The 23,633-nt window shown below is 46.7% G+C and overlaps 1 protein-coding gene across 1 annotated transcript in view; it reads left to right on the top strand.

The window, feature by feature from the left end:
* Positions 1-23,633, top strand: part of LOC129856147 (uncharacterized) — a 97,515-nt gene that overhangs the window by 38,836 nt on the left and 35,046 nt on the right. The window contains exons 3-8 of the mRNA XM_055924252.1: positions 1,001-1,105; positions 1,412-1,587; positions 4,945-5,047; positions 5,364-5,409; positions 7,281-7,385; positions 20,520-20,615. Coding sequence (XP_055780227.1) covers positions 1,005-1,105; positions 1,412-1,587; positions 4,945-5,047; positions 5,364-5,409; positions 7,281-7,385; positions 20,520-20,615 — 627 coding nt within the window. The 5' untranslated portion in view covers positions 1,001-1,004. The remainder of the gene's footprint in view (positions 1-1,000; positions 1,106-1,411; positions 1,588-4,944; positions 5,048-5,363; positions 5,410-7,280; positions 7,386-20,519; positions 20,616-23,633) is intronic.

The raw sequence follows: 23,633 nt of genomic DNA on the forward strand, positions 1-23,633 counted from the left end.
ACCTAAACTGGCCACTGTCTGTAGGAGCGATCCATTTTTGTGAACAGGGTGGTGTACCTAAACTGGCCACTGTCTGTAGGAGCGATCCATTTTTGTGAACAGGGTGGTGTACCTAAACTGGCCACTGTCTGTAGGAGCCATCCATTTTTGTGAACAGGGTGGTGTACCTAAACTGGCCACTGTGTGTAGTTTGAAGTTTAAAAAAAGTTCTTAGCTGAAAGGTGCCAGTGATTCTAATATTTTTTGCAAGGCAAGATAGTTTAGATACTGTCCGGTAGTTATCTAGGTCAGAAGGATCCCCACTTTTGTAAAAGGGGAGGACATGCGCCGCCTTCCTGATCTCAGGGAGATTATTAAATAAAACATATGGGTCAAAGGTTGAGGACGGCAGAAAGCTGCAGTAGAAAGGGATCAAGTGAATCAGATCCTGTTGATTTGTTTACATCTATTTTTTGCAAGTCACTTAATACATCATTGATATAAATAATGTCTAATTTAAAACAAAGAGTGAGTGGCTGGAAGTGCATCATTCTCTAATATCTGTTTAGAATAAATGGAATGAAGGATTTTTCAGAAACCATTCTTTGGACAGAAGTAGAGGGTGCTCAACTAACGTGAGTCCAGGTGCAACCTAAAAATGTGTAATCATCTTAGTGAAGGAAAACACGCAAAGCCACTCTTTCGTGAAATCTTTCAGACAATTAATGCGTGAACCATGGATTAGAGCTGTCTTTAACCCTTGGTTTTTCATATGGGGCATGCTGATCTGCAACAGAGTTAAACAGAGAGGTGCAACATTTAAAGGTCTGAATCAGAGATAGAGGACACACCCTCCCAGTCAAACATCCCTAGGCCATACAGAAAATGTTGCTCATTGAAAGTTATGACATGTCTGCGTGCATATCTCTAATGGAGGCAATGGAACAATAGTCACAATGTTCATCTTTATTTGAACCCCTGCTCTCTTCCTTGGCCTCTGACCTTTAACCCCTGTCTGTAGTTAAATGGAGGAGCGGGACAGAAGCCGCTCCCCGTCCCGCAGGACCAGTCGGGTGGAGCAGGTGGTGGGGCGATGGCTACGACGCTCCAGGGATTCCAGCAGCAGGTTAGTACTAACCAGGCCAGCCACGTAACAGGGTTAGCTTTGGCATTAGGCCCGACTAGTTTGGGTTTGACTGGGTTAGCCAGGGAGCTGGTAATGGGGTTGTCTAAATGGTTTTGCTTGGGTTAGGCCTGGGGGCTAGTAATGGGTTTGTCTAAATGGTTTTGTTTGGGTTAGGCCTGGTTATTCAAGGCAATATTGGACATAATCTGTTGGAGACTATTATGATGAAGTGTTTCCTTGTTTATTCTGATTGTCTGCTACCTTGTCCTCTGATTCGGGCTGATACCTGGTCTCTACCCCAATCAGAGAGCGTATCCTGGTAGATGGGAAGGCGGCTGCGGGGGGAGAATCTAGCGGTCAGGACCAGAAGAACAACTACCCGGTTAGACTGACCGTCCAGATCCTACGAGACCCCCTCCTCAATACTCATGGACTCACCCTGACCCCTCAGACACCCATACTGGTGCAGGACGTCACCCCAGGTAGGCTACATAAACATGACATAGAGCTATCATAACCCTGACATAGGACTACATTGTGCTGTCATGAGCTTGGGACCGCTGGACAGATTAACTTAACAATCAACATCTGGTGAGAAAAACAGCAAGGGAAAGAAAACAACATATGGTTTCAGAGTCACGTGAAGATTTGATTTAATAATGTGGTTGGTTGGGTGGCAGAAATCAGACCAAATAGTTATGCTGTTGAATTCAGGTGGCAGTCTTTTGACCAATCATCCTTTGCTAAACTGAGATCCTGGCAGTCTTGCTAGTCATTACTCCATCAGGTGCAGGATCCAACGACATCCTCCAGAGCATCATAGTCTGGGTGGATGAGGTACCCCTCCGCCTCCCTGATCCACCCCAGGGCCTGACTCAGGCTCTGGATCACCCTCAGAGCCAGACCCCCCTCCTGGTTCTCACCCTGGTTTTCACCCTGGTCCTCATCACCCTCACCATCAGTATCTAAACTCCAGTTGCGATGCTCCGTTCTGGGCTTGTCCAGCCTATCTGGCTTGTTCAGACACTCTGCTCTGTCCTGAGTCCCCTCAGCCTCTTTGGTGGTGGTCCCATCCAGCTCTCCCCTCCAGGAGAGGCACAGTTGGCTCTGTAGGGCCTGGAGGGTCAGGGGGGCGATGGCAGCGTCAAGGCATAGGGTTGTGCCCACGAGCCTGGGTAAGGTGGGGTCTGAGTGTCCCTTCTTTACCCTGGAGGAGGAGGTGGACCGTTGGGCCTTAAGGAGAACATGTATCATCTCAGACCCCATTTACCTCTCCAGAAACCTGGGACCCTCCTCTTCGTCCTTGTCCTCTCATCCCCCTGTGCATCTCTCACTCAGGGCTGTGTTTGAGGGGCTGGTGTGATGGGATGCATGATTTTGTCGAGGGAGGGATTTGATGGGGTCCACAGAGGAGGAAAGACAGTGAAAGATGCCAGGAGAAACTAGGAATGATGGGTGAGAGAAGAGGGAGGAACGTATGCATTCCGGTCAATGGAACGTCTGCATTCCGGTCAATGGAACGTCTGCATTCCGGTCAATGGAACGTCTGCATTCAGGTCAATGGAACGTCTGCATTCCGGTCCATGGAACGTCTGCATTCCGGTCCATGGAACGTCTGCATTCCGGTCCATGGAACGTCTGCATTCCGGTCCATGGAACGTCTGCATTCCGGTCAATGGAACGTCTGCATTCCGGTCAATGGAACGTCTGCATTCCGGTCAATGGAACGTCTGCATTCCGGTCAATGGAACGTCTGCATTCCGGTCAATGGAACGTCTTTATTCCGGTCAATGGAACGTCTGCATTCCGGTCAATGGAACGTCTGCATTCCGGTCCATGGAACGTCTGCATTCCGGTCAATGGAACGTCTGCATTCCGATCAATGGAACGTCTGCATTCCGATCAATGGAACGTCTGCATTCCGATCAATGGAACGTCTGCATTCCGATCAATGGAACGTCTGCATTCCGGTCAATTGAACGTCTGCATTCCATTGACTCCTTTACCGCATCGATGATCAAATTATAGAATCTGATTGTGATGTCATTGAGATTGACAGGCTGTACAGAAAAGGGAGAAGAGAGGTTTTGTGTTGTTCCATAGCCTCCATTAGGGTTTGTGTTGTTAAGCCCAGGTGGAGACTGAGGGTTAGTCGCTAATGGCAACCAATTCCCTATATAGTGTACTACTTTTGACCAGAGTCCTAGTAGTGCCCTATAGAGAACAGGGTGCCATTTGGGACACAGTGAGAGGAGGGGGAATGTTGCTGAGCTAGTGGAAGTATCGCTGGTGTGTGTGTGGTGGGGGTTACAGTAATGAGAGGAACGGTTAATGGGAGATCAATAGGACAACAAAGGGTTTATCCTCATATGTTGTATAGTACCTACAGTAGGGCCCTGTGTGTATGGATGTATATACACTACCCTCACAGACCTACTGTATATAGACTACCCTCACAGACCTACTGTATTTAGACTACCCTCACAGACCTACTGTATATAGACTACCCTAACAGACCTACTGTATATAGACTACCCTCACAGACCTACTGTATTTAGACTACCCTCACAGATCTACTGTATATAGACTACCCTCACAGACCTACTGTATTTAGACTACCCTCACAGATCTACTGTATATAGACTACCCTCACAGACCTACTGTATTTAGACTACCCTCACAGACCTACTGTATATAGACTACCCTCACAGACCTACTGTATTTAGACTACCCTCACAGACCTACTGTATATAGACTACCCTCACAAACCTACTGTATTTAGACTACCCTTGAAAGACCTACTGTATATAGAATAACCCTCACAGACCTACTGTATTTAGACTACCCTCACAGACCTACTGTATATAGACTACCCTCACAGACCTACTGTATATAGACTACCCTCACAGACCTACTGTATATAGACTACCCTCACAGACCTACTGTATTTAGACTACCCTCAGATATCTACTGTGAATAGATTATCCTCAGATATCTACTGTGAATAGATTATCCTCAGATATCTACTGTGAATAGATTATCCTCAGATATCTACTCTCTCACATGTCAGTACAAACACACAACCAGTAGGTCACATGTCAGTACAAACACACAACCAGTAGGTCACATGTCAGTACAAACACACAACCAGTAGGTCACATGTCAGTACAAACACACAACCAGTAGGTCACATGTCAGTACATACACACAACCAGGTCACATGTCAGTACAAAAACACAGTGCGCCACATCAGATGGAGAAACACACGACAGGTAGTAACGGCCGGGGTGTGAGTGGCCCCCTGAGGCTGGGCTCTCTGGCACTGATCTCAGTAATACCACCATCTGTTTCACTGTCCCTGTTGCTCTGCCCTCTCTCCTGTTGACTCATAAACCCTGAGAGAGAGAGAGAGAGAGTGAGTGAGAGAGAGTGAGAGAGAGACAGAGAGGAAGAGAGACAGAGAGGGAGAGAGACGTAGAGAGTGAGACGTAGAGAGTGAGACATAGAGAGTGAGACATAGAAAATGAGACATAGAGAGTGACAGGGAGAGAGAGGGAGAGACTGAGAGAGACTGAGAGAGACTGAGAGAGACTGAGAGAGACTGAGAGAGACTGAGAGAGAGTGAGAGAGAGTGAGCGAGAGAGAGAGACAGAGAGAGAGAGTGAGAGAGAGACAGAGACAGAGAGAGAGACAGAGAGTGAGAGAGAGAGGTCTCTTGGTGTTTTGGAAATAAATAGATCTTTGGAATCCTTTATCAGCAATGATCTGTTATATACCCTGTTGATCAAGATGATGAGGAAGAGGATCCTGTGTGTGTATGTGTTTGTCTGTGTGGGTAGCGGGGCCGGCTGATGGAAGGCTAGTCCCTGGCGACCAGGTCGTAAAGATAAACAATGTTGCCGTTGACGACCTGACCCCAGAGCAAGCGGCTGACCTCATCAGGTACAATCACACACACACACACACACACACACACACACACACACACACACACACACACACACACACACACACACACACACACACACACACACACACACACACACACACACACACACACACACACACACACACACACACACACACACACACACACAAGCATTTATTCCTCATATTGACCCTCACTCTCTCTCTCTCCTTCTTTCTCTCTCTCTCTCTCTCTCTCTCTCTCTCTCTCTCTCTCTCTCTCTCTCTCTCTCTCTCTCTCTCTCTCTCTCTCTCTCTCTCTCTCTCTCTCCCCCTCTCTCCCTCCCCCTAGGGAGTGTCAGTGCTCTGTGATGATAACGGTCCTCAGAAACTCAGCGGTGAGTCACTATGTTTTCCATGTTGTATTCTTCCTTCAGTTAACAGTTGCTCTCTTCACCAACAGAGAAACCACACACCCAGGTGCTCCATCATGGTTCCCCACAGGCAGCAGAGTGTTGTCACACCTTTATTATGACCTAGTAGTGTGGCCTTGGCGTGTGTGTGTGTGTGTCTGCTTGCTTGCGTGATGATGAATGGGCAAGTGCAGATATTGTTAACAACACAGTTTTACCCAATAGGAACACTGACTCTTTTCAACAACACACACAGTGTTACCCAATAGGAACACTCCCTGGATGTGTTGCAGTGGTTGGCGTTACCTACAGTGGAGAAACCACTTCATTACCACAACAGCAACAATATTAGTGTTTTAGTTTTCAGTTTACATGAAAGTAACATTTACGTTTGTCTGAGATTATTGTCTCTGAGATTCTGTTTTTTATCACCTGTTGGTTTGATCAAATCAAATCAAGTTTATTTTATATAGCCCTTCGTGCATCAGCTAATATCTCGAAGTGCTGTACAGAAACCCAGCCTAAAACCCCAAACAGCAGGCAATGCAGGTGTAGAAGCACGGTGGCTAGGAATTACTCCCTAGAAAGGCCACAACCTAGGAAGAACACTTGATCAGTCAGATTAGTGTCTCTGAGGTTCTGTTGTTTATCAGCCTGTTAGGTTGATCAGTCAGATTAGTGTCTCTGAGGTTCTGTTGTTTATCAGCCTGTTAGGTTGATCAGTCAGATTAGTGTCTCTGTGGTTCTGTTGTTTATCAGCCTGTTGGGTTGATCAGTCAGATTAGTGTCTCTGAGGTTCTGTTGTTTATCAGCCTGTTAGGTTGATCAGTCAGATTAGTGTCTCTGTGGTGCTGTTGTTTATCAGCCTGTTGGGTTGATCAGTCAGATTAGTGTCTCTGAGGTTCTGTTGTTTATCAGCCTGTTGGGTTGATCAGTCAGATTAGTGTCTCTGAGGTTCTGTTGTTTATCAGCCTGTTGGGTTGATCAGTCAGATTAGTGTCTCTGAGGTTCTGTTGTTTATCAGCCTGTTAGGTTGATCAGTCAGATTAGTGTCTCTGAGGTTCTGTTGTTTATCAGCCTGTTGGGTTTGATCAGTCAGAATAGTGTCTCTGAGGTTCTGTTGTTTATCAGCCTGTTGGGTTGATCAGTCAGATTAGTGTCTCTGAGGTTCTGTTGTTTATCAGCCTGTTGGGTTTGATCAGTCAGATTAGTGTCTCTGAGGTGCTGTTGTTTATCAGCCTGTTAGGTTGATCAGTCAGATTAGTGTCTCTGAGGTGCTGTTTTATATCCACTACCTATTAGTTTTCAGATCTAGATTTTTTAGGGTTTACTGACACTTTATTTAGACAGGTACAGAAACATATGGAGGTACAGGAAGGAGGCAGACACAACAGGAAGGAAGGAGATGGGGGTTGAACCCAGGTAGGGAGAGGAGAAGGGAGTTGAACCCAGGTAGGGAGAGGAGAAGGGGGTTGAACCCAGGTAGGGAGAGGAGAAGGGGGTTGAACCCAGGTAGGGAGAGGAGAAGGGGGTTGAACCCAGGTAGGGTGAGGAGAATGTTATTTGTCTTTGCCGGGAGCATTATGGGTAAACCACAGGCTCTGCAGTCTGCACCCTCGTGTCTTTTGGAAACTCTGTCTAATTTGTCTTCCTGTGGATCCTCAGGAACCCAAGTCCTAATTTCTCCTCCTGTGGATTCTCAGGGACCCAAGTCCTAATTTCTCCTCCTGTGGATTCTCAGGGACCCAAGTCCTAATTTCTCCTCCTGTGGATTCTCAGGGATCCCAAGTCCTAATTTCTCCTCCTGTGGATTCTCAGGGACCCAAGTCCTAATTTCTCCTCCTGTGGATTCTCAGGGACCCAAGTCTTCCTTCATCACCCCAGAGAAGAGAGCTAAACTCCGGTCCAACCCGGTCAAAGTTCGCTTTGCTGAGGAGGTTGAGGTCAATAGTCACTCTCAGGTACGTCAGACTCTTACGACACCCTATTGTCACTGCATGACGTGTTATAAGCCCTTTATGAAGCTGTTGTGTCACATCTGTCCAGGATTCATGTATGATCTAGTCTATGCAGTGACTTCTAAAGCACCAGATGGAAATGTTGGTTAACGCTTTATGGAGCAGACATGACTGCTGTATGTTGTTAATGCTTTATGGAGCAGACATGACTGCTGTATGTTAATGCTTTATGGAGCAGACATGACTGCTGTATGTTAACGCTTTATGGAGCAGACATGACTGCTGTATGTTGTTAATGCTTTATGGAGCAGACATGACTGTTGTATGTTAATGCTTTATGGAGCAGACATGACTGCTGTATGTTAATGCTTTATGGAGCAGACATGACTGCTGTATGTTGTTAATGCTTTATGGAGCAGACATGACTGCTGTATGTTAATGCTTTATGGAGCAGACATGACTGTTGTATGTTAATGCTTTATGGAGCAGACATGACTGCTGTATGTTAACGCTTTATGGAGCAGACATGACTGCTGTATGTTGTTAATGCTTTATGGAGCAGACATGACTGCTGTATGTTGTTAATGCTTTATGGAGCAGACATGACTGCTGTATGTTAATGCTTTATGGAGCAGACATGACTGCTGTATGTTAATGCTTTATGGAGCAGACATGACTGCTGTATGTTAACGCTTTATGGAGCAGACATGACTGCTGTATGTTAATGCTTTATGGAGCAGACATGACTGCTGTATGTTGTTAATGCTTTATGGAGCAGACATGACTGCTGTATGTTAATGCTTTATGGAGCAGACATGACTGCTGTATGTTAATGCTTTATGGAGCAGACATGACTGCTGTATGTTAACGCTTTATGGAGCAGACATGACTGCTGTATGTTGTTAATGCTTTATGGAGCAGACATGACTGCTGTATGTTAATGCTTTATGGAGCAGACATGACTGCTGTATGTTAATGCTTTATGGAGCAGACATGACTGCTGTATGTTAATGCTTTATGGAGCAGACATGACTGCTGTATGTTAACGCTTTATGGAGCAGACATGACTGCTGTATGTTAATGCTTTATGGAGCAGACATGACTGCTGTATGTTGTTAACGCTTTATGGAGCAGACATGACTGCTGTATGTTGTTAATGCTTTATGGAGCAGACATGACTGCTGTATGTTAATGCTTTATGGAGCAGACATGACTGCTGTATGTTAATGCTTTATGGAGCAGACATGACTGCTGTATGTTAACGCTTTATGGAGCAGACATGACTGCTGTATGTTGTTAATGCTTTATGGAGCAGACATGACTGCTGTATGTTAATGCTTTATGGAGCAGACATGACTGCTGTATGTTAATGCTTTATGGAGCAGACATGACTGCTGTATGTTAATGCTTTATGGAGCAGACATGACTGTTGTATGTTAATGCTTTATGGAGCAGACATGACTGCTGTTTGTTAATGCTTTATGGAGCAGACCTGACTGCTGTATGTAGCTAGTCACAAGTGGTTTACCTCTCAGCCATGTAACAACCCTATGTTCCTCCCTGTCCTCACTGCTTGGAAACCCAGTTCACTGTGGTTTAGATGTCCTGTCCCTTTCCTGTAATACAAGTGAGGAGGGACAAGCTCCCTGGAGGACTCCATACAGAAAGGAACGGTTGAGATAAGAGGGGGGGGGGGGGGGGGGGCACAAGCTTCCGCTAGTGATCAGAGCCCTATTCCCTATATAGTGAACTACTGTTGATCAGAGCCCTATTTCCTATATAGTGAACTACTGTTGATCAGAGCCCTATTCCCTATATAGTGAACTACTGTTGATCAGAGCCCTATTCCCTATATAGTGAACTACTGTTGATCAGAGCCCTATTCCCTATATAGTGAACTACTGTTGATCAGAGCCCTATTCCCTATATAGTGAACTACTAGTGACCAGAGCCCTATTCCCTATATAGTGCACTACTGTTGAACAGAGCCCTATTCTCTATATAGTGTACTACTGTTGACCAGAGCCCTATTCCCTGTATAGTGCACTACTGTTAACCAGTCCTATTCCCTATATAGTGAACTACTAGTGACCAGAACTTTGGCATATAGGATATAGGGTTCCCTTTGGGACTCAACCTGAGACAGAGTGGTCGTATCAAGGGCTGGATGATTCCCTGATTACAGGAGAATACGCTGAGTTTACAAAACATTAGGAACACCTGCTCTTTCCATGACAGACTGATCAGGTGAATCCAGGTGAAAGCTATGATCCCTTATTGATGTCACTTGTTAAATCCATTTCAATCAGTGTAGATGAAGGGGAGGAGACACGTTAAATAATTATTTTCAAGCCTTGAGACCATTCAAACATGGATTGTGTGTGTACCATTCAAAGTGTGAATGGGCAAGACAAAATATTTAAGTATCTTTGAACGGGGGTATGGTAGTAGGTACCAGGCACACCAGTTTGTGTCAAGAACTGCATCGCTGCTGGGTTTTTCACACTCAACAGTTTCCCGTGTGTATCAAGAATGGTTCATCACCCAAAGGACATCCATCCAACTTGACACAACTGTGGGAAGCATTGGAGTCAACATGGGCCAGCCTCCCTGTGGAACTCATTCAACACCTTGTAGAGTCCATGCCCTGAAGCATTGGAGTCGACATGGGCCAGCCTCCCTGTAGAACTCTTTCAACACCTAGTAGAGTCCATGACCTGAAGCATTGGAGTCGACATGGGCCAGCATCCCTGTAGAACTCTTTCAACACCTAGTAGAGTCCATGACCTGATAAACTGAGGCTGTTCTGAGGGTAGAAGGGAGGATGCAACTCAATATTAGGAAGCTGTTGTTCATGTTCTGTATACTCAGTGTAAACACACTATTAATGATTAGAGGGGAGCGGAGAGAGAAGGGTGGAGGGGGAGAGAGAGAAGGGTGGAGGGGGAGAGAGAGAAGGGTGGAGGGGAGAGAGAGAAGGGTGGAGGGGGAGAGAGAGAAGGGTGGAGGGGGAGAGAGAAGGGTGGAGGGGGAGAGAGAGAAGGGTGGAGGGGGAGAGAGAGAAGGGTGGAGGGGGAGAGAGAAGGGTGGAGGGAGGGAGCGGAGCGAGATGGGTGGAGACAGAGAAAGAGTGAGAGAGAAAGGGTTGGAGGGAGAGAGAGAGAGAGAAAGGGTTGGAGGGAGAGAGAGAAAGTGAGAGAAAGAGAGAGAGGTGGAGGGAGAATGAAAGAGAGATGAGAGAGCGGAGAGAGAAGGGTGGGGGGGAGAGAGAAGGGTGGAGGGAGAATGAAAGAGAGATGAGAGGGGGGGAGGGGGTGGAGCGAGAGAGAGAAGTGGAGGGAGAATGAAAGAGAGATGAGAGGGGGGGGTGGAGCGAGAGAGAGAGAACAACAGGAAGAGATTGAATGGTTGGATCAATGCCAGTCTGATTCCCTTCAGAACAGCTGTGATTACAGAATAATAATGTATTGAAAGGGGGGAGGAGGAGGAGAGAGTGGAAGAGAGGGGGTGAGAGGAGGAACATAAAGAGGGAGGGAGAGACATGAAAAACACAGTATAATCGACAGAGAGACAGATGGAGAAAGACAGAGAGACAGATTGAGAAAGACAGATGGAGAGAGACAGAGAGACAGATGGAGAGAGACAGAGAGACAGATGGAGAAAGACAGAGAGACAGATGGAGAAATACAGACAGAGAGACAGATGGAGAAAGACAGAGAGAGATGGAGAAAGACAGATGGAGAGAGACAGAGAGACAGATGGAGAAACACAGATACAGAGAGAGAGGCAGATAAATATATATATATATATATATATATATATATATATATATAGAGAGAGAGAGCCTATATTTATGTTTATTTATTTTCCCTTTCCTACTTTAACTATTTGCACATCATTACAACATTGTTTATAGACATAATATGACATTTGAAATGTCTTTATTCTTTTGGAATTTTTGTAACTGTAATGTTTTATTGTTCATTTCACTTTTGTTAATCTTCTATTTCACTTGTTTTGGCATGTAACATACAGAGACAGAGACAGAGACAGAGACAGAGACAGAGACAGAGACAGAGACAGAGACAGAGACAGAGACAGAGACAGGGAGATAGAGACAGAGACAGGGAGATAGAGACAGAGACAGGGAGATAGAGACAGAGACAGGGAGATAGAGACAGAGACAGGGAGATAGAGACAGAGACAGGGAGATAGAGACAGAGACAGGGAGATAGAGACAGAGACAGGGAGATAGAGACAGAGACAGGGAGATAGAGACAGAGACAGGGAGATAGAGACAGAGACAGGGAGATAGAGACAGAGACAGGGAGATAGAGACAGAGACAGGGAGATAGAGACAGAGACAGGGAGATAGAGACAGAGACAGGGAGATAGAGACAGAGACAGGGAGATAGAGACAGAGACAGGGAGATAGAGACAGAGACAGGGAGATAGAGACAGAGACAGGGAGATAGAGACAGAGACAGGGAGATAGAGACAGAGACAGGGAGATAGAGACAGAGACAGGGAGATAGAGACAGAGACAGGGAGATAGAGACAGAGACAGGGAGATAGAGACAGAGACAGGGAGATAGAGACAGAGACAGGGAGATAGAGACAGAGACAGGGAGATAGAGACAGAGACAGGGAGATAGAGACAGGGAGATAGAGACAGGGAGATAGAGACAGGGAGATAGAGACAGAGACAGGGAGATAGAGACAGAGACAGGGAGATAGAGACAGAGACAGGGAGATAGAGACAGAGACAGGGACAGGGAGACAGAGACAGAGACAGGGAGATAGAGACAGAGACAGGGAGATAGAGACAGAGACAGAGACAGGGAGATAGAGACAGAGACAGGGAGATAGAGACAGAGACAGGGAGATAGAGACAGAGACAGGGAGATAGAGACAGAGACAGGGAGACAGACAGAGAGAGAGAGATACCGTGGGATATGCGTCAACAGCAACCTTGGGAAAATCCTCTGCATTATCATTAACAGCAGACTCGTACATTTCCTCAGCGAAAATAATGTACTGAGCAAATGTCAAATTGGCTTTTTACCAAATTACCATACAACAGACCACATGTTCACCCTGCAGACCTTAGTTGACAAACAAACAAACCCAACAAAGGAAAAGTCTTCTCATGCTTTGTCGATTTCTAAAAAGCTTTTGATTTGGCACGAAGGCCTGCTATACAAATTGATGGAAAGTTGTGTTGGGGGAAAAACATACAACATTATAAAATCCATGTACATAAACAACAAGTGTGCGTTTAAAATGTGAAAAAACACATTTCTTTCCACAGGGCCTGGGTGTGAGACAGGGATGCAGCTTAAGCCCCACCCTCTTCAACATATATATCAATGAATTGCTCCATACCCACAAACACACACACACCGTGACAGCTAGCTCCACACACACACCGTGACAGCTAGCTCCACACACACACACACACACACACACACACACACACACACACACACACACACACACACACACACACACACACACACACACACACACACACACACACACACACACACACACACACACACACACACACACACACACACACACACACACACACACACACACCGTGACAGCTAGCTCCACACACACACAACGTGACAGCTAGCTCCACACACACACACCGTGACAGCTAGCTCCACACACACTTCTGCACAGATTCTGTCAGACCTGGACCCTGACTGTAAATCAAAAAAGGTCCAGTTCCCAGGACCACGAATACAAATTCCATCTCGACACCGTTACCCCAGAGCACACAAAAACGATATAGTTGAAATCGGAAGTTTACATACACCTAAATACATTTAAAATCAGTTTTTCACAATTCCTGACATTTCATCCGAGTCAGAATTCTCTGTCTTTGGTCAGTTAGGATCACCACTTTAAAGAATGTGAAATGTCAGAATAATAGTAGAGAGAATGATTTATTTCAGCTTTTATTTCTTTCATAACATTCCCAGTGGGTCAGAAGTTTACATACACTCAATTAGTACTTGGTAGCATTGCCTTTAAATTGTTTAACTTGGGTCAAATGTTTCAGGTAGCCTTCCACAAGCTTCCCACTATGAGTTGGGTGAATTTTGGCCCATTCCTCCTGACAGAGCCGGTGTAACTGAGTCAGTTTTGTAGGCCTCCTTGCTCGCACACGCTTTTTCAGTTCTGCCCAAAAATGTTCTATAGGGTTGAGGTCAGGGCTTTGTGATGGCCACTCCAATACCTTGACTTTGTTGTCCTTAAAGCCACTCTAGGGTACGTGAGACGGTAGCGTCCCACCTCTTCAACAGCCAGTGAAACTGTAGGGCGCCAAATTCAAAACAACAGAAATCCCATAATTAAAATTCCTCAAACATACATGTATTTTACACCATTTTTAAGATACACATATTGTAAATCCGGCCACAGTGTCCGATTTCAAAAAGGCTTTACAACGAAAGCAAACCAAACAATTATGTTAGGTGAGTGCCTATTCACAGAATAACACAGCCATTTTTCCTGAAACTGAAACACCTCCCATCCGGCTCAACATCACAGTAGAGGCTTCATTCCACGTTGTACAGACTGTTGATATCTACTGGAAGGCGTAGGAAGTGCAAACAGATCCATATCTTACAGGGAATTGAATAGGCGATGAGTTGAACATCGACCAGCCTCAGAATTCTCACTTCCTGTTTGGATTTTTTGTCAGGTTTTGCCTGCCATATGAGTTCTGTTATACTCACAGACATCATTCAAACAGTTTTAGAAACTTCAGAGTGTTTTATATCCAATAGTAATAATAATATGCATATATTAGCATCTGGGACAGAGTAGGAGGCAGTTCACTATTGGCACGCTATTCATCCAAAAGTGAAAATGCTGCCCCCTATCACAAATAAGTTAACCTCACTAAGGGAAGTGGGACGGTAGCGTCCCACCTGGCCAACATCCAGTGAAATTGCAGAGCGCCAAATTCAAAAACAGAAATGTGACACTCATAGGACTTCATGTTACACAATACATGTATGTTTTGTTTGGTAAAGTTCCTATTTATATCCAAAAATCTGAGTTTATGCGGGACGCTACTGTCTCACTTGGCCAAAAGCCAGAGAAAATGCAGAGCGCCAAATTCAAATAAATTACTATAAAAATCAAACTTTCATTAAATCACACATGAAAGATACCAAATTAAAGCTACACTGGTTGTGAATCCAGCCAACATGTCAGAATTCAAATAGGGTTTTAGGCGAAAGCAAACGATGCTATTATCTGAGGATAGCACCATAGTAAACAAAGATCATATTTCAACCCTGCAGGCGCGACAGAAAACGCAAAATAAGAATTTAATTCATGCCTTACCTTTGACGAGCTTCTGTTGTTGGCACTCCAATATGTCCCATAAACATCACAAATGGTCCTTTTGTTCGATTAATTCCGTCGATATATATCCAAAATGTCCATTTATTCGACACGTTTGATCCATAAAAACACCGGTTCCAACTTGTGAAACGTGACTACAAAATATCTCAAAAGTTACCTGTAAACTTTGCCAAAACATTTCAAACTACTTTTGTAATACAACTTTAGGTATTTTTTTACGTAAATAATCGATCTTCATTACACAAAGGAAAAAACCTCAACCAATTTCTAAAGACTGTTGACATCCAGTGGAAGCGGTAGGAACTGCAAGAAGGTCAATTAGAAATCTGGATTCCCAATGAAAATCCATTGAAAAGTGAGCGACCTCAACAACAACAAAAAATCTGAATGGTTTGTCCTCGGGGTTTCGCCTGCTATATAATTTCTGTTATACTCACAGACATGATTCAAACAGTTTTAGAAACAGCTTTTCATCCAAACGTGAAGTTTAGAAACTTCAGAGTGTTTTCTATCCAAATCTAGCAATAATATGCATATCCTAGCTTCTGGGCCTGATTAGCAGGCAGTTTACTTTGGGTACGCTTTTCATCAGGAAGTGAAAATGCTGCCCCCTACCCTAGTGAAGTTAAAGGCACAGTCAACTTAGTGTATGTAAACTTCTGACCCACTGAAATTGTGATACAATGAATTATAAGTGAAATAATCTGTCTGTAAACAATTGTTGGAAAAATTACTTGTCATGCACAAAGTAGATGTCCTAACCGACTTGCCAAAACTATAGTTTGTTTACAAGACATTTGTGGAGTGGTTGAAAAACTAGTTTTAATGACTCCAACCTAAGTGTATGTAAACTTCCGACTTCAAATGTACCTCGACCTAAACATCAGCACCACAGGTAACTTCCACAAAGCTGTGAACGATCTGAGAGACAAGGCAAGAAGTGCCTTCTATGCCATCAAAAGGAACATAACATTTGACATACCAAGGATCTGGCTAAAAATACTTGAATCAGTTATAGAACCCTTTGCCCTTTATGGTTGTGAGGTCTGGGGTCCGCTCACCAACCATGAATTCACAAAATGGGACAAACACCAAATTGAGACTCTGCATGCAGAATTCTGCTAAAATAGCCTCTGTGTACAAAGTAAAACACCAAATAATGCATGTCTTCATTCTTTTGTAACTTTTGTAAGTGTAATGTTTACAGTTCATTTTTTGTTGTTTATTATTTATTGCACTTGCTTTGGCAATGTAAACATATGTTTCCCATGCCAATAAAGCCCTTAATGTGAAATTGTCACGAGAATTTTGCTATCTCAATGGTTGAACTCAACTATCACTCAAGCTTTGTCTATTTCCCAGAGGTCGTAACTCTCCGGTTAATAAAGAATTAGACAAAGTCTCAGATTCTGCAATAGATCAATACTTTATTCAGACAGCGCTCTGTCTTCAAAATGAGAACACAATCTTTTTATAGCACACACACAAATGAACTCACATCAGTAGAAACTCCACCTCTCTTTAGGTGGGCTGTATTTTCCAGTTCACATACATTGTTTATCACCCTTCTGCAACATGTTTCATCATCTTCTGCCGTTTCTAACAGTTTTTCTCCTCCCTCGGGTGGGGAGGCCTCTTTCCAGTTATTAGTTTCACCGTTATCACAAGTCGACAGTTCAGTTGTTCTTGAATGTCTCAACTATACCTAGCTCATATTGCGTAACACAATGGCCTAATCACACACATCATTGAATTATGACGCTTAACACATTTCATACAATTATATGGTTCCGGGGTGGAATACTTTAGTCATTATCTTAAACATACAAATTATTCTATCAGAAATTGAAATTGCGAGCCAGAGAGAGAGGCAAACATACACTGTAAAACGTAAAGGTTCCTGGAGCATCTTCTAGGGGTTCTTCAAATATCCCCTTTTAATGGATCCTCAACAAGAAAATACTATTAGTATTAATAATAATAATACGCATAACAACTATATTTTAGTTTTTAGTGTTTATTATGATTTTAGTGGCAAATTAGAATAACATTTTTTTTAAACGAGGTAAACAAATATGAAAAGATAGATGGTATCATCATAAAACAACATATATTTAGACCAGACTAGGGACAAACCTTACCTTACACTGAGGAGATCTTTACATTGTTCAATTAAGTTCCTACACATGCTGTCCTTTCAAATGAAAATCCAAATGTTTCAGTTGGTGTCACGATCGTGTGGCGGATTGACGGACCAAAACGCAGCAGTTGGAAAATAAGCCATCTTCTTTTATTTTAAAAGATGACGAAAAATAAACACGACACGAAACACTTTAACAAAACGAACAAAACAACAAAACGACCGTGAAGCTACAACCGTTGTGCACATACATACAGGCTACAAACGTTCTACATAGACAATTACCCACAACCAATGAGAGCCTATGGCTACCCTAAATAAGGCTCCCAATCAGAGACAACCGAAATCAGCTGTCTCTAATTGGGAACTCATTCAGGTAACCATAGACTCTCCTAGACAACTACACATACATAGACAACACTAGAAACATGTACTCCACACAAACCCATATACTATACAACAACCCCTTTACCATAAACAACACCCAAAACCAACAAAACAAAAACATTCCCCATGTCACACCCTGACCTAACTAAAATAATAAAGAAAACCAAAAATACTAAGGCCAGGGCGTGACATAACCCCCCCCTTGAGGCGCGAACTCCGGGCGCACCATACACAGTCTAGGGGAGGGTCTGGGTGGGCTTCCATCCACGGTGGCGGCTCCGGCTCTGGTCGCGGTCCCCACGTCACCACAGTACCTAAACACCTCCTAGGCTTCCTCCAAGCGACCCCCCTCCACCTTAACCCCATTGCATTCAGGGGCAGTTCCGGACTAAGGGGCAGTACCAGGGTAAGAGGCAGTACCAGGGTCAGGGGCAGTACTAGGGTCAGGGACAGTACCAGGGTCAGGGGCAGCACCAGGGTCAGGGGCAGCACCAGGGTCAGGGGCAGCACCAGGGTAAGGGGCAGCTCCGGACTGAGGAATGGCAGCTCCGGACTGAGGAATGGCAGCTCCGGACTGAGGGACTGCAGCTCCGGACTGAGGGACGGCCCATGGCTGGCTGACAGATCTGGCTGCTCATGGCTGGCTGACGGATCTGGCTGCTCATGGCTGGCTGACGGATCTGGCTGCTCATGGCTGGCTGACGGATCTGGCTGCTCATGGCTGGCTGACGGATCTGGCTGCTCATGGCTGGCTGACGGATCTGGCTGCTCATGGCTGGCTGACGGATCTGGCTGCTCATGGCTGGCTGACGGATCTGGCTGCTCATGGCTGGCTGACGGATCTGGCTGCTCATGGCTAGCTGACGGATCTGGCTGCTCATGGCTAGCTGACGGATCTGGCTGCTCATGGCTAGCTGACGGATCTGGCTGCTCATGGCTAGCTGACGGATCTGGCTGCTCATGGCTGGCTGACGGATCTGGCTGCTCATGGCTGGCTGACTGATCTGGCTGATCCTGTCTGGTTGGCGGCTCTGGCAGATCCTGTCTGGTTGGCGGCTCTGGCAGATCCTGTCTGGTTGGCGGCTCTGGCAGATCCTGTCTGGTTGGCGGCTCTGGCAGATCCTGTCTGGTTGGCGGCTCTGGCAGATCCTGTCTGGTTGGCGGCTCTGGCAGATCCTGTCTGGTTGGCGGCTCTGGCAGATCCTGTCTGACGGACGGCTCTAGCGGCTCCTGTCTGGCTGGCGGCTCTAGCGGCTCCTGTCTGGCTGGCGGCTCAGTTGGCTCATGGCAGACGGGCGGCTTTGCAGGCTCATGGCAGACGGGCGGCTTTGCAGGCTCATGGCAGACGGATGGCTCAGATGGCGCTGGGGAGACGGATGGCTCAGATGGCGCTGGGGAGACAGATGGCTCAGATGGCGCTTGGCAGACGGGCAGTTCAGTCATCGCTGTGCAGACGGCAGACTCCTGCCGGCTGAGGCGCACTGTAGGCCTGGTGCGTGGTGCCGGGACTGGTGGCACCGGGCTGGGGACACGCATCTCAGGGCTAGTGCAGGGAGCAGCAACAGGACGCACAGGACTCTGGGGACACACAGGAGGCTTGGTGCGTGGTTTAGACACTGGTGGTAAAGGGCTGGAGACACGCACCATATAGCTAGTGCGTGGAGGAGGCACTGGTGGTACTGGATTGGGGCGGGGAGGTGGCGCCGGAAATACCGGACCGTGCAGGCGTACTGGCTCCCTTGAACGCCGAGCCTGCCCAACCTTACCTGGTTGTATGCTCCCCGTCGCCTGACCAGTGCGGGGAGGTGGAATAACCCGCACCGGCCTATGTAGGCGAACCGGGGACACCATGCGTAAGGCTGGTGCCATGTACGCCGGCCCGAGGAGACGCACTGGTGACCAGATGCGTTGGGCCGGCTTCATGACATACGGCTCAACGCTCAGTCTAGCCCGGCCGATACGTGGAGCTGAAATGTACCGAACCGGGCTATGCACGCGTACAGGAGACACCGTGCGCTCTACTGCGTAACACGGTGTCTGCCCGTACTCCCGCTCTCCACGGTAAGTACAGGGAGTAGGCGCAGGTTTCCTACCTGACTTCGCCACACTCCCTTTAAGGCCCCCCCCAAGAAATTTTTGGGTTGTACTCACGGGTCTCCAGCCTTGTCTCCGTGCTGCCTCCTCATATCGCCTCCTCTCGGCTTTCGCTGCCTCCAGCTCTTCACGAGGGAGGCGATATTCTCCCGGTTGAGCCCACGGCCCCTTACCATCCAGTATCTCCTCCCATGTCCATGAATCCTGTGTAGGTAGATCCTGTTGCCGCTTTCCATGCCGCTTGGTCCTATGGTGGGTAATTCTGTCACGATCGTGTGGCGGATTGACGGACCAAAACGCAGCAGTTGGAAAATAAGCCATCTTCTTTTATTTTAAAAGATGACGAAAAATAAACACGACACGAAACACTTTAACAAAACGAACAAAACAACAAAACGACCGTGAAGCTACAACCGTTGTGCACATACATACAGGCTACAAACGTTCTACATAGACAATTACCCACAACCAATGAGAGCCTATGGCTACCCTAAATAAGGCTCCCAATCAGAGACAACCGAAATCAGCTGTCTCTAATTGGGAACTCATTCAGGTAACCATAGACTCTCCTAGACAACTACACATACATAGACAACACTAGAAACATGTACTCCACACAAACCCATATACTATACAACAACCCCTTTACCATAAACAACACCCAAAACCAACAAAACAAAAACATTCCCCATGTCACACCCTGACCTAACTAAAATAATAAAGAAAACCAAAAATACTAAGGCCAGGGCGTGACAGTTGGGCAGTTAGGTTCCTGCAAGAACCCGCACCAACTAACGAGGTTCCTCGATGAACCCCACCTCCTATGGGGTTCTTGGAAGAACTTTTTGGGGGGATATTTTCAGAGCCAAGAACCCTAAGGTTCTTCAAAGAACTTTGAGGATCTTAGAAGAACCATTGTTGAACCCCTAATCTTTAGAGTGGGTGCCATTTGGTAGTGATTCAGAGTGTTTAAGTTTAGCTGAGCTGTCATCACCACAAGCCCAGGTTGCTTACCTTTCAAAACACTTATTTGTCCCCCCCCCCCCTTCTCTAATATTTATCTGTTACCAGTAAAGTATTTAGCTAATAATGACACACCCTTATTTCCTGATTATTCTGGTTTCCAGGGCAACTCGCTGCTCTTCCTCCCCAACGTTCTAAAGGTGTATCTGGAGAACGGACAGACCAAGGCATTCAAGTTTGACCCCAACACCACTGTCAAGGTAACTATATCATACACATACTACACTATCATATTATAATCCTGATGATACTACTAATATAATAGACAGACCAAGGCCCAACACCACAGTCAAGGTAACTATATCATACACATACTACAGTATCATATTATAATCCTGATGATACTACTAATATAATAGACAGACCAAGGCCCAACACCCCTGTCAAGGTAACTTTATTTTACTATATGATGCCACACTGCTTCGACACCATATTCAACCAAATAATGATTTATATATTTCTGAACTCTGCTCTTTTACTTTTAGATGTGTTTGTATTGTTGTGAATGGTTATATAACACAAGACTGTTGGAGCTAGGAACACATTTCGCTACACCCGCAATAACATCTGCTAAATTTGTGTATGTGACCAATAACATTTGATTTGATTTGTTAAGGAACTATACTGGGGCGAGTTGGGCCGGTAACCGAAAGGTTGCTAGATCAAATCCCCGAGCTGACAAAATAAAACTCTGGCTCTGAACAAGGAAGTTAACCCACTGCTCCTAGGCCGTCATTGTAAATAAGAATTTGTTCTTAACTGACTTGCCTAGTTAAATAAATAAATAAATACTGTCTACTAGTGTCCTGTCCAGTGGTGAACATGAACATCAAGCTGCCACACGCTACAGAAACATATAGACTCCTCCTCTACCTGCCGTCCTGGCCCAGACAACAGACTCCTCCTCTACCTGCCATCCTGGCTCAGACAACAGACTCCTCCTCTACAGGTCGTCCTGGCTCAGACAACAGACTCCTCCTCTACAGGCCGTCCTGGCTCAGACAACAGACTCCTCCTCTACAGGCCGTCATGGCTCAGACAACAGACTCCTCCTCTACAGGTCGTCCTGGCTCAGACAACAGACTCCTCCTCTACAGGCCGTCATGGCTCAGACAATAGACTCCACCTCTACAGGTCGTCCTGGCTCAGACAACAGACTCCTCCTCTACAGGCCGTCCTGGCTCAGACAACAGACTCCTCCTCTACCTGCCATCCTGGCTCAGACAACAGAATCCTCCTCTACAGACCGTCCTGGCTCAGACAACAGACTCCTCCTCTACAGGCCGTCCTGGCTCAGACAACAGACTCCTCCTCTACAGGCAGTCCTGGCTCAGACAACAGACTCCTCCTCTACAGGCCGTCCTGGCTCAGACAACAGACTCCTCCTCTACAGGTCGTCCTGGCTCAGACAACAGAATCCTCCTCTACAGGCCGTCATGGCTCAGACAACAGACTCCTCCAGGCCGTCCTGGATCAGACAATAGACTTCTCCTCTACAGGTCGTCCTGGCTCAGACAATAGACTCCTCCAGGCCGTTCTGGCTCAGACAATAGACTTCTCCTCTACAGGCCGTCCTGGCTCAGACAATAGACTCCTCCTCTACAGGCCGTCCTGGCTCAGACAATAGACTTCTCCTCTACAGGCCGTCCTGGCTCAGACAATAGACTCCTCCTCTACCTGCCATCCTGGCTCAAACAGAAGACTCCACCTCTACAGGTCGTCCTGGCTCAGACAACAGACTCCTCCTCTACAGGCCGTCCTGGCTCAGACAATAGACTCCTCCTCTACAGGCCGTCCTGGCTCAAACAGAAGACTCCACCTCTACAGGCCGTCCTGGCTCAGACAACAGACTCCTCCTCTACAGGCCGTCCTGGCTCAGACAACAGACTCCTCCTCTACAGGCCGTCCTGGCTCAGACAACAGACTCCTTCTCTACAGGCCGTCCTGGCTCAGACAACAGACTCCTCCTCTACAGGCCATCCTGGCTCAGACAACAGACTCCACCTCTACAGGCCGTCCTGGCTCAGACAACAGACTCCTCCTCTACAGGCCGTCCTGGCTCAGACAATAGACTCCTCCTCTACCTGCCATCCTGGCTCAGACAATAGACTCCTCCAGGCCGTCCTGGCTCAGACAATAGACTCCTCCTCTACAGGCCGTCCTGGCTCAGACAATAGACTTCTCCTCTACAGGCCGTCCTGGCTCAGACAACAGACTCCTCCTCTACAGGCTGTCCTGGCTCAGACAATAGACTCCTCCTCTACAGGCCGTCCTGGCTCCGACAATAGACTCCTCCTCTACATTCCGTCCTGGCTCAGACAACAGACTCCTCCTCTACAGGCCGTCCTGGCTCGGACAATAGACTCCTCCTCTACAGGCCGTCCTGGCTCAGACAACAGACTCCTCCTCTACAGGCCGTCCTGGCTCAGACAATAGACTCCTCCTCTACAGGCCGTCCTGGCTCAGACAACAGACTCCTCCTCTACAGGCAGTCCTGGCTCCGACAATAGACTCCTCCTCTACAGGCCGTCCTGGCTCAGACAATAGACTCCTCCTCTACAGGCCATCCTGGCTCAGACAACAGACTCCTCTACAGGCCGTCCTGGCTCAGACAACAGACTCCTCCTCTACAGGCCGTCCTGGCTCAGACAACAGACTCCTCCTCTACAGGCCATCCTGGCTCAGACAACAGACTCCTCCTCTACAGGCCGTCCTGGCTCAGACAACAGACTCCTCCTCTACAGGCCGTCCTGGCTCAAACAGAAGACTCCACCTCTACAGGTTGTCCTGGCTCAGACAACAGACTCCTCTACAGGCCGTCCTGGCTCAAACAGAAGACTCCACCTCTACAGGCCGTCCTGGCTCAGACAATAGACTCCTCCTCTACAGGCCGTCCTGGCTCAGACAATAGACTCCTCCTCTACAGGCCATCCTGGCTCAGACAACAGACTCCTCCTCTACAGGCCGTCCTGGCTCAGACAACAGACTCCTCCTCTACAGGCCGTCCTGGCTCAAACAGAAGACTCCACCTCTACAGGTTGTCCTGGCTCAGACAACAGACTCCTCTACAGGCCGTCCTGGCTCAAACAGAAGACTCCACCTCTACAGGCCGTCCTGGCTCAGACAATAGACTCCTCCTCTACAGGCCGTCCTGGCTCAGACAATAGACTCCTCCTCTACAGGCCGTCCTGGCTCAGACAACAGACTCCTCCTCTACC

This window comes from Salvelinus fontinalis, chromosome 5, assembly GCF_029448725.1.
Source record: "Salvelinus fontinalis isolate EN_2023a chromosome 5, ASM2944872v1, whole genome shotgun sequence".
Lineage (NCBI taxonomy): Eukaryota > Metazoa > Chordata > Actinopteri > Salmoniformes > Salmonidae > Salvelinus > Salvelinus fontinalis.